The sequence below is a fragment of the Eschrichtius robustus genome, chromosome 15 (genome assembly GCF_028021215.1).
Source record: "Eschrichtius robustus isolate mEscRob2 chromosome 15, mEscRob2.pri, whole genome shotgun sequence".
Classification (NCBI taxonomy): domain Eukaryota; kingdom Metazoa; phylum Chordata; class Mammalia; order Artiodactyla; family Eschrichtiidae; genus Eschrichtius; species Eschrichtius robustus.
This window is the reverse complement of record NC_090838.1, coordinates 20,408,639-20,423,994: the sequence shown is the minus strand read 5'-3', so window position 1 is coordinate 20,423,994 and position 15,356 is coordinate 20,408,639. Positions and strand designations below refer to the sequence as shown.

The window sequence follows — 15,356 nt, the reverse complement described above, 5'->3', positions numbered from 1 at the left end:
AGAGCCCCAGGGTAGCATCACGGTGTAAGAGTCACTGGCCTGGATCTCTGAGATCTTTTGCCCCAAGCCCCTCCTTTCACAGCGGAAGGCTGAGGGTGGCCAGGTCCTTGGACGGACGCAGCTTCCCGCATTTCGGGGCGCCCTGTGGACTGAGACTGTAGAACAAGCTGCCTCCCTGGGAGGATTGGGTCCCACTGTTTGCAACATAACTTAATCAGGGCTGAAAAACCTCTTTCTTCCCAAAGCATATTTAACTAATCAAGGCATTGTCCCATTTGCTCAATTCAAGTGTGGAATATTTTGCTTCAGTTTGGCCTGTGGTGTTCTGGGAATTAGAACACTGAAGGCTGCTCAAAAGGAGAGGAAAAAAGCATTGTTGGAAAGAAATTACCTAAAGTCATACCGTCCCTTTAGAAAGCTTTTGCTGGAAAAACGTTTCCCCTCTTCCACTAGCTGCAAGCATTTACCCCACACACTCTTCCCCGCGCCTCTCTTTAAAACAAGGAATTATTGTCAGGGAGCTCTTGAAACACACTCTCTATCAACTTATTTTGGAAGTCTGTCCCTTTTTCTTTTTCCTCCACTATCTCTAGGCCACTGCTAGTTGATACACAATTAACTTCAGGTGAGGTCCCTTCCACAATCACAAACAATTTTGTGTTAACGTTACTTCACAAAACACATCTCTGCAGCCAGCTCTAACCATAACTATTTTACAAATACGACCTTTTATTTTTGGTTACTCATCATGGACCTCATTTTTAATTGTGTTTATACAAAACTGTCTTCTAAGGGTTGTATATTTGGCAATGTCTGTAGCCCATGGTTTACAGTTCACAAAATTCTATTTGTAACTTTAGCCATTTGCCTTTTGCAATCCCTGCTATCCTAGATTCTTTTCAAAGTATCATGGTGCAGTGGAAAGAGACTGGATTTTGGATTTAGAACGTTCTGAATTCTAGTCCCTGCTCTGCCTTGAGAAGGTTTTTTTAACCTCTCTGAACCCAAGTTTTGTCACCTGCAAAGTCGGGATAATAAAATTAAAAAAAAAAAAAAAATCCCTGCAGGATTATCAAGATTGCAGTGAGATAATGTGTGTGGCGCGTGTTGGAGGTGGGGTGGAGGGCGTGCCAGGCCAGTACCTGTCACAGAGGAGGTGATCCGTAAATGGCTGCAGTAGTACCAGTAAGCCAGTACGATAATTGTGGGCACTCCAGAGAAACCAGTTTGCCGTCATGCCTTACAAGTGCCATAGAAGGACAGTTTGGTTTGTTGCTTTTGTTCTAGATTTTGATCTTTAAATCAGGCTGCCTCCAAATTTAGAGAGAGAGAGCATTCCTTGCTCTAAATAGAATCAGGATAGAAAGTTAAACTGGTTTCCTTTCAGAGGCAAAGTTTACCTCAGTCAGAACATGCTCAGCTCTGAGTTGAGTCCCTAGATTCATTCACAGGCCCGTGACAGCTGAAAAAGAATCTGAAACAGGGAGAAGTTTTTGCCTGCCCAGGCAAGCCGTGTGCCGTGTGAAGGGGAACTGAGAAGAGGAGTGGGAGTTCAGACATGCAGGGGGATGTTACAAGGTGGACAACTAACGTGCAGGGAAGGAGGGATCCAGTCATGGAGAACAGTCAGATTTGCTGTGTCAGGTACTCGTAAAGGACCTAGAAGGAAAACACACCCTATGATGTTGGCTGCCGGTTTTCAGAACAGGAGGGGAGAAAGGTGGTGAGCAAACAGAGCTGGTAATGAGATTGGGGTCAGCCTCTGAGATGGGACTGAGAGAGAACTTTTTAATATTAAGAGGAAAATATATATAATCTCGTGATAGAAGCTATGTGGAGGGAGGGTCGTAAGAGAACTCTGAGGCTCTACGACGCACAGGATAGCTGTTGTGCGTTTCTTTCAAGAGGGGTGGATACTTGCAGAGCCAGGCCTCCACTCTGGGCTGTCAGCCACAACCTGCTTACTACAGAGGGATCAATCATGGAAAGTAGGCCTGAGGCAGAGGAGAGAGTAGATGGGAAGCTTGGTGTCCCAATTACAGACTCCCCTCCCCCACCCCCTTCTTCCCACCTGCCACCCAGAATAGCCCTGGCATCTTTATTGGGTCAGGCTGCCAATTCACACTGATCCACTGCTCTGCTCACCCAGCCCTGTCCCCCTGTCCTGTTCCCAGAGCCTGCAGCCTTCAAGGCACACTCAGGCCCAGGCTGTTCTGTGTGCGCTCCTGAAAGACAGCGTGACATCCTAAAAGGAGTATCTGGGAAGAATCAATTCCGAGTCTCTTCCTAATTGTATGATCTTGGACACAAAACCGCTTTCGCTTTTCTGAGCCTCAGTCTCCTTGTCTGCCCTGTCTGCACCTCAGGAGGTTGTAAAGTTCAAATGGGATGCACAGATGCACCCTATAAATGATAAGTTGTTATTTTACTGATTTTCCCACTCCCCTCCCGCGGTGCTGCCACTCTCCACATGCACAGCCCGCCCACCTTCCAGAGGGTCCATAGCAGCAAAACCAGCTGGGGCTTCTACAGCCTCATCTTCCTTGTTTTCATCTCTGAAGAGGGGTCGGCGGGGACCCTAAGTGGGATCCAGCACTCTTTTATATACACTTGGTAAAAAAACTCCTGGGAATGTGGTTCTCGTTACTCTCTGTGGCAGAAGGTGGGCATTGTTCCGTCGGCGCCTGCACGGCTTGTTCTCCTTTTCAAGGACAGAATGTCCTATCTCTGAATTACTCAGCCTGTCTCTTCTCTTCTGTCTTCTGTCTGCCTTTTGGCTTTTTTCGTTGCTCATCTGTATCCCTGTTTGAAATTAGCAAGTGGAATTGAGAATTAATAATCATCACAACTGCCATGTGTTGAGCCCTTGCGGTGTACTGTGCTAAGTGCTTATCTTGTTTAATCTCAGCAATTCTGTAGGATAGCGGTGAGATATCTGAGGCTCAGAGATAATAAGCCACTTCCCAAGGTAACAAAGTTGTAAGGGGTAGAGCCAACATTCAAACTCAGATCTACCTCACTCCAAACCCTGTATTATGTTTTTTAGTGGAAATAACTTGTTTTCTTTCCTATCTTTGTTTGTTTTGAATAATAAAATACCTCACACTCATTAAGTTACTGAGAGTAAAAAGTCTTAACATACCATGAGTTGGCCAGGATATAGAGCAATGGGAACTTTCTCGTAGGTATATAGCCACTTTGAAAAGCAATTTGGCAATTTGGTAAAGCTGAAAATGCACATCGGAACCGTTCCGTTCCTGGGTATATACCCCAGGGAAACTTGAATATGTACTTCAAGATACCTATACAGAACTCTTCACAACAGCACTGTGTTAAATAGTAAGGGAGAGAGAAAAAGGAATTGAACTAGATGTCTATCAACAAGAGAATATATAAAAAACATATATATATAAAACATATAAAATGCTATATTGAAACCTTAAGATAGTCAATATAGTTAAACTTTAATCATCTAATCTAGAGCAGCATGGATAAACATAAAAGACATGTTTGTTGGACACAAAACAATATAGTATGTATACCATACAGTACAAAATTTAGAAATAGGCATACAGATACCATATATATTGTTTATGAATATCCACATATATAAATAAGTATAAAAATATGCCTGACATTGATAAGCACAAAACTCAAGAGAGTGATTAATTCTGGAGAAGGAAAGAGATGGAGTCTTAAAAACTGTGTCTACATTTTATTTCTTAAAGATTTGGTGTTAAGTATAATAAAATGTTAAGATTTGACAAAGCTGGATGATAAGCGAACAGATGTATCTTATTTTCTATGCTTTTCTGAGTATTTGAAATAATTTATTAGATATAAAATTAACAATACATTGTAAAAAATTTAGATATTGCAGAAAGGCATAAAGATAATAAAAATCACCCATAATCACTCCATCCAAAGACAATCATTGTTAACATTTTGTTGAATATCCAGAATTTTTTCTACGCATCCACGCACGTACACACACTTCTTTAAAAACAAAACAAAAAAACTTCATCTTTTTATTTGCTTTTTTATTTAATATGTTGTGGAAATCTTTTCGTGTCTACATAGAGCCATAAGACAATTTAAATGACTACATAATATTCCTTCACTTGGCTGAATAATAAACTGGTCCCTATTGGTGCACATTTGGGTTGTTTCTAATTGTTTGCATTTGTAAATAATATTGCAGCAAACATCTCTGCTTATAAATTGTCCCTATCTCTGCTTATAAATTGTCCCTATCTCTGATTATTTCCTTAGGGAAATTCCTAGGAGTGGGAATTTGGGTCAAAGAATATGCACTTTTTTTTTTTTTTAAATTTATTTATTTAATTTATTTATTTTTGGCTGCGTTGGGTCTTCGTTGCTGCGCGCGGGCTTTCTCTAGTTGCAGTGAACAGGGGCTACTCTTCATTGAGGTGCGTAGGCAGTGGCTTCTCTTATTGCAGAGCACGGGCTCTAGGCGCGCGGGCTTCAGTAGTTGTGGCACGCGGGTTCAGTAGTTATGGCTCGTGGGCTCTAGAGCACAGGCTCTGTACTTGTGGCACACGGGCTTAGTTGCTCCACGGCATGTGGGATCTTCCCGGACCAGGGCTCGAACCCATGTCCCCTGCATTGGCAGGCGGATTCTTAACCACTGCGCCACCAGGGAAGCCCAAGAATACGCACTTTTTAAAAGCCAAGCCTGGGAGTTCCCTGGTGGTCTAGTGGTTAGGGTTCGGTGCCTTCAGCACTCAGTCCCTGGTCGGGGAACTGAGATTCCGCAGACCGTGATACACGGCCAAAAAAACAAACAAAAAAAGCCAAGCCTGAGTTTTGTTTTGTATGTTTTATAAATGATACCTTTATTGAGATGTAATTCACATATCATAAAATTCACCATTTTAAAGGGTATAATTCAGTGGATTTTAGTATATTCACAGAGTTGTATAACATTACCACTATCTAATTCCAGAACATTTTCATCACTCCAGAAAGAAACCCCAAACCCATTAGCTGTCTCTCCCCATTCTCCCCAGTGTCCCCATCCCTAGGAAACCACCAATCTACTTTCTGTCACCATGGACTTGCCTATTCCAGATACTTGATATAAATGGAATCACATCACATGTGGTCTTTTGTGTCTGCCTTCTTTCACTTGGCAAAATGTTTTCAAGTTTCATCCACCTTGTAGCATGCATCAGTCCTTCATTCCTTTTTGTTGCCAAATAATATTCCATTCTATGATATTCCACATTTTGTTTGTTTATTCATAAGTTGATGGTCATTGGGGTTATTTCTACTTTTTGGCTATTATGAATAATGCTTCTATGAACATTTATATACAAGTTTTTGTGTGGGTATGATTTCAGTTCTCTTGATTATATGTATCTAGTAGTGGAAGTACTAGGTCATATGGCAACTCTATGTTTAACTTTTTGAAAAACTGCCAAACTGTTTCCAAAGTGACTGCATCGTTTTATATTCCCACCAACAATGCATGAAGCAACAAGAGTGAAGACATATGTGTCTCCTTGTGTTATACTATTTCGAGTTGTCAGGTTGTATTAGAGCAAAGAGAAGAAAATTCCAGAACCTGCAGTCTGCAGGGCCTACTGACTACCTGAATGATGCTTAACCCATCATGATATCATTTTCCCTTTGTGTTCGGAGGAAACAGATTTAAATATAGCCTCTTCCCTACAGCAGTAGCAGCCAAATGAAGAAGCGGCCAACATCTGCAGTGGGCTACAAGAGGCCTATCAGCCAGTATGCTCGGGTTGCCATGGCAATGGGGTCACACCCCAGGTATAGGGTAAGAAGCTGGGAAGTAGAAGGGGGGGAGGGGAGAGAGGGCCCAAGGGAGGTGATGCTCACAACCTCTGCTTCCTCTACCTGCCTCATCACCCTGCTACTCCCATTATTTCCCAAGTGCCTGGAAGATACAGGCGTCAGGGCCAGTGCTCGCGTCTGGCTTGATATTCCCACCACAGGCTGAGAACATCATGTTTCTGGAGTTGGATGTGTCCCCTCCAGCGGTCTTTGAGATGGAATTCTCTCATGATCAAGAACAAGACCCCCGTGCATTACACATGGAGAGGCTCATGCGGTTGGACAGCTTTCTGGAAAGACCTTCCACATCTAAAGTCCGAAAGTCCAGATCCTGGTCAGTACCATCACGGTCAGAGTGGGCAATGGACTTAGAAGGCATGGAAACCCCATGGGCTGGTTGAGGCTGAGGAGGGTTTGGGTTGTACCCCAAGGGCATGAAGGGAGAGTGAAAACTGGGGCTGTGGGGGCCAAGTTCCTACAGCGACAGGATGAGGGAAAGGAAAGTCCTCACTTTTCTGTTTCCTGCACTTCCCCACCCTCCCCTCTCGCCCACCACCTCATCCCCATCCCCTGCAGGTGCCAGAGTCCTCAGCGGCCTCCACCTCCCACCGCACACGGCTCGCTGGCCGCCGCTGCTCTGCTCCCCTCGACAGCGCTAGACCACGAGTGACAACCTTCAGTCGGGCTGCCCATCCCCCAGACCCCCGGACGGGGCAGCCAACCCTGGATCATCTCGCCTGCCGCTCGGTGTGCGTGCGTGCGTGTGTGTGTGTGTGCGCATGTGCATATGTGTGCGGGGTGAGGATCTGGCAGACCGTGCCTCTGCTGGCTCTTAGCCTCCTTTATTTAATTAATGTTATTTATTCGTGGAGCTCATTTCTTGCGGGAGAGGTGCCCTCGCCTGAGCTTGCCATGGTCGCCGCACAGCCTCCTTTCTTCTGACTTTAGACCCCCCGCCCCGCCCCAATCAGACCTCATGCTCCTCCCTGTCAGTTGCCCCCAGAAGGGAGGGCGGCGGTGCCTGAGAAGAGAGTGCTTTTTCTACCCAGCGCGCTCCGTAATCTCCCTTCTCCTCCTGCACTGCCGGTGAGCAGCTCCTGAGCACTTTCCGGGACTAGAAAAACGCTAGGTGTCCACCGAGAACAAGAGACGCCCATCCTGATGGTGTTGAGCCTGTGCTTCCGGCGGAGAGAGCCCGCTCTCCACGTTCTCGGTCGCAAACAACCTCTTTCGGTTTCTTGGGCTCCTTTTCAAGGACTCCAGTGACCTCAGCGACACAGCCCATGCTCTTCAGCTTTGGCAAGAACTCGTGGCTTCCCAAACTCTGCTTCCGGCCCGCCTTCCCAACCCGTGGATGCGAATTGTGAACCCACCAGTTGCTGCCTCCTTGGGACCTTCAGGAAATGGAACAGTAATAGAGACAATGTGGACAGTCATCGAGGGACGGCCCTTTGTTTCTGTCCCCTCGGAGAACTAACCTTGGCCGACAAGCCATCAGGCCAACTCCCCATCTTTGAGAGGCTGCTCCTTCCTGCTTTCATCGTTTTCCTTGCAGCTGCCTGGATCCCCGTTCACAGTGGAAGGGGTCAGTATCCTTCTCCCTCTGGCTAAACAAAGGTATCACAGAATCTGTTGCTTTTCCCCCTCACTGAGCACAGGAGATGGAGGCCCAGGCGCAACCTGCCAACTCTGCCCGTTACCCCTGTTTCTGAATCACGTTTGTTGGGCACTGTTTTGTTGACAAGACTGACCCTTTCTTCAGCATTGTGCAAATTGGTCCCTAGGGAAGTACTCCTCACTTTCCTTTGTGACAACCCAGTATGTCTCCAGGTATCTCGAGTAAATTTCTACCAAAAAAAGAGAGATTAATTTTCATTGACTTACCTTTTAATTGTATATTTTAGTGGAAGGGTGAAGAGGTAATCATGAATGAAAACACATGGTTTGGAATTTCAAAACGACCTAATAATGGAGTCTCCAGTTCCTAGAACATGAGGAGTTTTGTCACTGGGGGAAAGGCACGAAACTGACAGGTCTGCCTGAAATTGGGGGTGTGGGAGGTGGCGGTAGGGGCTGACTAGCTGGTTTTTCTCTTTCCGTCAGGAAATGAACGCTTCTTGCACAGTTCAAGTTTGCTCTAAGGACCGAGCTATGGTTTGGTTTAATTCAACGATGCTGTCATCGCTGCTGTAACTACGGGACCAGGTGGTTGGGCCACTCAATTGCCACTTGCTTCTGTCCTTCAAGGAAATAACATTTTTCATCAGAGCCCAGGAGATTATTTGAGACTCAGGATTCAGATCAGAGCTTCGGCTGTGGCTGGGACAGGACCAGTGTGTAGAAATTTCCCAGGTGGCCTGGGCACAGAGGGACCTCCAGTGCCGCGCTGAGCAGCCTCTCCCACTGACCTCTTTCTCATTTGTGGATGAAGCCGCACGTGTTACCCCCGTTCATCACCTGGACACATCGACTCTGCATTGTCTGGTCACTTGACCCTCACAGTCTTATAGCACAATATACCCAACTTCTTCACCCCCAGTCTGAGGGCTGGGCCCAAGGTGTGGTCAGAGGAGGAGCTCCTGCCTGCAGTTTTGTGTACGTGTGTATGTGTGCGCGTGTTTGTGTGTGTGTTTACCTCCACAGGGGACACTCTACACTCAGTGTAAGATATGCTGGGAACAGGGCCACCGCGGTGGCTGGATCTCAGTCTCGCTGTCTCTCTCTCTTTCTCTTCTTTTCCTTTTGATGTATCAAACACTTGGTTGACAAAGTAAGGGCCTTGATTAGGACCAAATTTCCATGTCTGTTGCTATGGTCTTTATTTAGGACAACAGTTAACAATGCTGTGGCCCATTCTTGTCACTCTATACATATGATGATACAGGACATATGTAATATATAAATATATATATAAAACATTACCCTCTGTCTCCTTGGCTTAGGATGAGATCTCTCTGTTGAGCTGAAATGCACCTGCAGCTCAGTGCTGCCAGCAACCTGCAGGCCCCAGCCCTGTTCAAATTAACGCAGTCGATAATAAAGGAATGAGTATCGTTACAGAGTTGGTTGCCTGCCTTCTCTTCCCTCTGACTCTTTCTACTTCTCTTTTTATGTTCTCCCTTCTCTCTCTTCCTTGTTTTTTCCAAGAGGGGTTCAAGAGTATTTGGAGCCCAGCTGCAGTGATCAGCACCTGGGAAAAGAACTGGCTGCTTAATAAAAGGGGCTCCGTCTGAGCATCAAGGCAGAGGGGGCAGGGCTCAGGCTCTAGTCTGAAGTCTGTGCCCGAGCTATGGCAGCAGCTGATCGTGTTCTAAGCTAGTGGTCCCCTCCCAGTTAATTCTGAGCTGTTAGCAGATTTCAGAACTGCCTGTCCAGATTAGCTGTCAATATCATTTAACAGCTCTGCCCCTTCTGCTCCTCCGTTTATCAGCCAAGAGAGATTAAAACAGGCAATAATGTGTGTAAAGCACATCGATATGACTGGCACATGGTAGGTGCTGAATTAAAATAATTCAACACTAGCTTCCCCTTATCCTGTCTTCCCAGGGCCTCTTTCCCTCCCTCTGGGTTCTAGTTGTCGGCTCCCTGTAGCGTGGAAGTCTTACAGGAAATGAGAAGTAGTTGCTGCTAAAAAACACGAAGCCCAAGGAATTCCCTGGCAGTCCAGTTGTTAGGACTCGGCGCTTCCACTGCCAGGGGTCCGGGTTCGATCCCTGGTCAGGGAACTAAGATCCCACAAGCTGCATGCTGCGGCCAAAAACAAACAAACACGAGGCCCTGACTCCTGGGAGAGCACTGAGGTTAGCCTGGTGCACAGGGCATGGCCGCGTGCCCACTGTGGCACTGACGCTTTTCCTGGAGGGGCCTCCTGCCTCTGTGCCAGCTCCAGCCCTGAGATCCAAAGGGGTTCCAGGGCTCTGCTGCTTGAGGGATTTGCCTGGTGGTGTTAGGTACTTTATACACCCGTAGTCGTTTAATCCTCCCAGGTGGGAATGATTGTCACTGGATTACTGATGAAATTTAGGGAAATTAACTAACTTGGCTAAAGACGTAGGGTTAGTGATGAAGCTGGACTTCCAGATTCTAAAGCCTGTATTTTTTGATTCTGTGCCTCTAGTGCATCTGCACCTCAGGACTGATAGGCACCCTACATGTTCTAAAAGTAGTGCAAGCCAGGGACAGAAGGGCAGAGTGGTGGGAATAAAACCAAATCTCCAAACCCTTAACCTTGAGGTCCTATTTTAATACCACTCATTCCTCCCGTTAGCCGTGGGCTCACTTGTGCGGCTGAGATAGGCGGTTCTAGAGTTCCACGGACCAGCCAGGGGGCTGGAACTCACCCTTGGCTGGGGTCCCCTTGCTTGTCAATATGGCAACTGCCATATTTCTCTTCTTCCTCCGAGGCTGGGCACCTAACCTCCAGAGTCACTTCTTTCTGTTTTCAGATGCCTAGGTCTGGGTGTGTGTTAGTTAGAACTCTTGGCCACTACTAAAGATTCGCTTAAGCTGGCCTGAACAAAATAAGGACACAGAAGCATGCTGTGGACCCCACGGGCAAGGACGGAACCAGTTCTCAGGAACGACCTAGTACCAGGGACTCAGACCCCGCAAAGACCCTCTCTGTCTGTACTTTCTGTGTGGGGTTCATGCTGTTTCCTCAGCTGCTCCAGTCTGTGACTTAGAAAATACACCTGCCAGCAGCTCTCTGTTTACATGACTCTGTCATTCGGAGAGACTTATAAGTCCCAGTGCCAACTTCATGGGAATGCGATTCCAATTCAGTGGTTTGGGTCAGATGGGTGGGAACATGATATATGAACAAGACCTCCAAGAATCCTACTGCAGTACCCATGTGTTCGTGGGGTGGTGATGGTGGAAATAAAGATATTCCTCAAAAAAGTTGATGGGGGTGGCAGTTGGGGTGGAGTGTGCCCTGGGAAGTCAACAAAACAGATGTTCACAACCAGTGTACTCATCACCCAGGATGGCTTAAGAAAAATTTGCTCTGGGCTCATCCTTTTTTTCTGGCCATTTTTCTTATAACAGATCACCTGCACCAAAAATACCACCCTCAGAGGTTCTGCTTTATTAGATCCAGGATAGATCCATGAGGTGGACACTGCCAGTTGCCTTTCCAATATCCATTTTTCCCTTCTTCCTTCCTTACAAAATAATTTCGTTCAAGGAGGGCAGTGCACCCAACTAAAAATATTCATATTCCCAGACTCCCTTGCACCTATGGTGGCCATGGGGCATGGTTTTGGCTGAGGAGATGCAAGTGGAAGTTGGCTCGGGATTTCTGGAAATGTTTTTGCTTTTCCTATTATAGATATCACCCATTTCTCCTCTTCCCATATCCTCTTCCTGCCTAGAATTCAAATGCACCTCCTGGGCTTCCCTGGTGGCGCAGTGGTTAAGAATCTGCCTGCCAATGCAGGGGACACGGGTTTGAGCCCTGGTCTGGGAAGATCCCACATGCCGCGGAGCGACTAAGCCAGTGAGCCACAACTACTGAGCCTGCGCGTCTGGAGCCTGTGCTCCGCAACAAGAGAGGCCACGACAGAGAGAGGCCCGCGCACCGCGATGAAGAGTGGCCCCCGCTTGCCGCAACTGGAGAAAGCCCTCGCACAGAAACGAAGACCCAACACAGCCAAAAATAAATATAAATAAATTAATTAATTAAAGAAACGTTTAAAAAAAATAAAATAAAATAAAATAAACAAATGCACCTCCTGAAGTACATTCTTTCATTGAACAAATATTGATTGAGCACCTGTTACCCGTATATTCCAAGTACTGTTCTAAGTGCTGGGAATACAGCAGTGACTAGAACAGACAGGAGCCCCTGTCTTCACAGTGCTGAATTTTAGGGTGGGGAGAAAAACATTAAACAAGAAAAACCTATTGCAGGGTCAGATGTCAATGTGAATGGCCAAGAAAAATAAAGCACAGAGAAGGGAGACAGGGAGTTCTAGGTACTGATGGTGGTGGTGATGGAAAGGGATTGGGGGGTTGTAGTCACCCCCTTAGTAGTCACTTACTAAGAAGATGACATTGGAGCAAAGTCCTGAAGGAGGTAAGGAAGAGGACTCCGGGAGAGGGAAAGCAAATGCAAACTTTATGGGTGAGAGTATGTCAGGCTTGTTCAAAGAGCAGCAGCCATATTGCAACCCTGAGGCAACAAGCATAACAAGTAAAGGCTGATGGAGTGGAGAGACCGTGAGTCCCAAGTCCCTGGCAGGGTTTGTGCAGCTGCATCAGCTTGGGTCTGTCCACTTCTAGACTTCTAATGGTGCCAGGCAAACTCCCAGGGGGTTAAGTCAGTGTTAGGGGGGATTTGCCAGGAATCTGCATGTGAAACGGGATTTGCCAGGAATCTGCAGGTGATTCCAATGAACACTCAAGTGTGGGAATCTTAGTTCAGCCATTTGTGATTCTGTGTCATACTCTTTTGGGCCTGCCCTTCAGGCACTGGCACTGGGGCCACCTGCCTGTGTAGACACCAGGACTGCCCTCGAGGGTGGTAGAGGCAGAGGGCACAGAGCCACTGGAGTGCACCTTGGAGCCCCTGTGTTCAACCACATGTCCTTTCTTTACAACTGGCCCGGGGGAGGCTGCTACTTTGTTTGGTCTAGAAAACCAAAGTGATTATTTGTTAACATCCAAAGCTCCCATTTTGCAATAAGGAAAAGCAGACCCAGAAAAAGAAAGTGATTTCCGGAAAGTCACACAAATGGTGAGCAAGCTGGGCCTGGAGAGCATAAGGACTTATTCGCTAGACACACTCGTTATGTTTTTTGTTGTGTGTTTATTTTATTTGGTTTTTAAAAAATAATTTAAAACTCACAGAAAAGTTGCAGGAATCACACTAAGAATTGCCATGTACTCTTAGTCCAGAGACCTCGTTTAGGTTTTGCCAACTGTCCCTAGAATGACCTTTATAGCAAAAGGATTCAATCCAGGATCATGTGTTGTATTTAGTTATCATGTCTCTTTAGTCTCCTATCTAGAAGAATTCCTCAGTCCATTCTTGACCCTTATGCCGCCTTTAACATTCTTTAATATTACAGGCCAGTTAATTTGTAGACTGTCCCTCGATTCAGGTTTGTCTGATGTCTCCCATGATTAGATTCAGGTGATGCACAGAAGTGTTGCTGTGGTCCTTTTACTGCATCCCATTAGGTGGAACATGATGACATGGCTTTGTCCTATTACTGGTGATGTTAAGTTTGATCATTTATTTGTTTATTTATTTTTAGAAGTGCCTTTTTTAAAAAAAAAATACATTTATTTATTTATTTTTGGCTGCGTTGGGTCTTTGTTGCTGCGCGTGGGCTTTCTCTAGCTATGGCGAGCGGGACTACTCTTTGTTGCAGTGCGCAGGCTTCTCGTTGCAGTGGCTTCTCTTGTTATGGAGCATGGCCTCTAGGTGCGTGGGCTTCAGTAGTTGTGGCACGCGGGCTCAGTAGTTGTGGCTCACGGGCTCTAGAGCGCAGGCTCAGTAGTTGCGGTGCTCAGGCTTAGTTGCTCCGCAGCATGTGGGATCTTCCCTGACCAGGGCTTGAACCTGTGTCCCCTGCATTGGCAGGCAGATTCTTAACCACTGCGCCACCAGGGAAGTCCCAGTTTGATCGTTTATTAAGGTGGTGTCTGCCAGGCTTCTCTATTGTAAAGTAGTCACTCTTTATCCATTTGTAATTTTCTTTTTAGCATCTTTATTGGAGTATAATTGCTTTACAGTGTTGTGTTAGTTTCTGCTGTATATCCATTTGTAATTAATAAGCATCTTGTAAGGAGATGTTGTGAAATTATGTAATATTCCACTCCTTCTCTAAATTTCACCCATGGTTTTAATGTCCATTGATAATTTCCTCCTTGAATTAACTATTACTATATGGTTGCCAAACAGTGGCTTTTTACTTCCATTATTTTTCTTACATTTATTAGTTGGCATTAACTTGTTAGAAGCTGCTTTCTCTTCTCCTTATCTGTTTGTTTATTTATATCAATATGGACTCATGGATTCTTACTATATTCATTGGGTTATAATCCATTATTACTATGATTTGTTTTGACACTCAAATTATCCCAGATTTGATCAGTGGCAGTGCCTTCAAGCTGGCTTCTATGTTCTTTTGAAATGTTCCCATTATTTTTTGAATACATTCTTACTTTCTGGCACAGAAAGATGTTCCAGACTTATCACAAGAGTCCTCATTCCTTTTAATGGAGAATGGTACACTTATTTCTAATGGCAGTCTCTACTCCCAGGAGTTCTCAATGGACAGAGCTTGAATTAAAAAAATAAAAAATATGTATATATATATATATATATATAGTATATACAAAGTTACACATACACACACACTTGACAGTTGAATTGAGTTTGCGTCTATCTGAGTTCACACTGATTCCCCCAATTCCAACCAACATCTAGAGTTCCTGTTTTTCATATTTATAACTCTTTTCTCTGACAGTTGAGAAACCTGGCTCCCACTAACCTCAATATACTATATTTACTTATTTGCCCAGTTCCCTTGTTTGTGGCCAATTTCTTGACCCCCACAGGGCTGCCACCCTGCTCAGTTGTCTTCCTCACATGAGCGCCAACATCTCCGCCAGGCCATGGTCTGCACAGCCATGCCTAATGATGGAATTACTAAGGAGGGAAGAAGCAAAGGAGGGAACTGGGAGGTGAGGGGTGGGGAGGGAGACATTATATTTGAAGCAAAAACATTCCCTTTATTTTATATCCCTCTCTGTGTGCTGCAGCAAATATAGAAAAGGACAAGATGATGAAAAAAGAAAGGATGTGAACTGTCCCTACTCTAGGGGTTTGCAAATTGAATAGTCAGGGAGAAATTCTTTCTGAATGCTAAGAGCAGAAACACCCAGTGTGCTCACCACCCAGGCTCACTGTGCACGCATCTGGCTTCCACCCGGGGCTGGTCCTCGCCGGTGAATTGGCTGTAGCCTGCCCGTCTCCCGTGTGCCCCTAGGCAAGCCATCCAACTCCCTGGTTCATCTAAGTGATGACCTTTCCCCACCCCACCCCCTCACCAGCATTTACTCATGATAAGAGACACTCCAGAATTTACAGAGAATAAAGAGCCCCATAAATGTAATGGGTTATTATCATAGTTGTATCAGGATATCAGATCACCTGCCTAAATGGAGATCCCAAATAACTGGGGCTTAAACAAAACAGAAGTTTCATTACTCTCTCGTATAGTAACATGGCTATAAGTGGACCACGGCTGGCTTGCTGACTGATAGGGCTGTTCCATGGGATTAGAGACCTACACTCCTTCTACCTGGTTGATCCAGCATCTTTAGAGTGCTGTCCTTGTCCACAGGGCCAAGATACTCATCACTACATCTTCGCTCAAGTACCCAGGAAGGGAGAAAAGGAGGAGTAGAGGGCATGCCCTGCTCCTTAATGTGAACCTGGAAGTTGCATAATCCCATTGGCCAGAACTTTGTCACGCCTACCTTCAAGGTCGAATCTTTGTCTTTATTCTGAGTGGCTAATA

The 15,356-nt window shown here is 45.7% G+C and overlaps 1 protein-coding gene across 3 annotated transcripts in view; it reads left to right on the top strand.

Moving 5' to 3' along the window:
* KIF3C (kinesin family member 3C) overlaps nucleotides 1–8,884 on the top strand; it is a 34,460-nt gene extending 25,576 nt beyond the window's left edge. Inside the window, exons 6-9 of one of the 3 annotated variants that reach the window (XR_011076659.1) lie at nucleotides 5,698–5,806; nucleotides 5,985–6,157; nucleotides 6,400–7,408; nucleotides 7,927–8,884. Coding sequence is in view for 2 of the 3 variants with exons in the window: in XM_068564840.1 (XP_068420941.1) it covers nucleotides 5,698–5,806; nucleotides 5,985–6,157; nucleotides 6,400–6,493 (376 nt within the window). In the remaining variant the exon portion in view is untranslated. Of the gene's footprint in view, nucleotides 1–5,697; nucleotides 5,807–5,984; nucleotides 6,158–6,399 lie in introns of all 3 variants that reach the window. The other 2 variants (XM_068564841.1, XM_068564840.1) reach the window with 2 other exon arrangements.
* The last annotated feature ends 6,472 nt before the right edge of the window (nucleotides 8,885–15,356 follow it).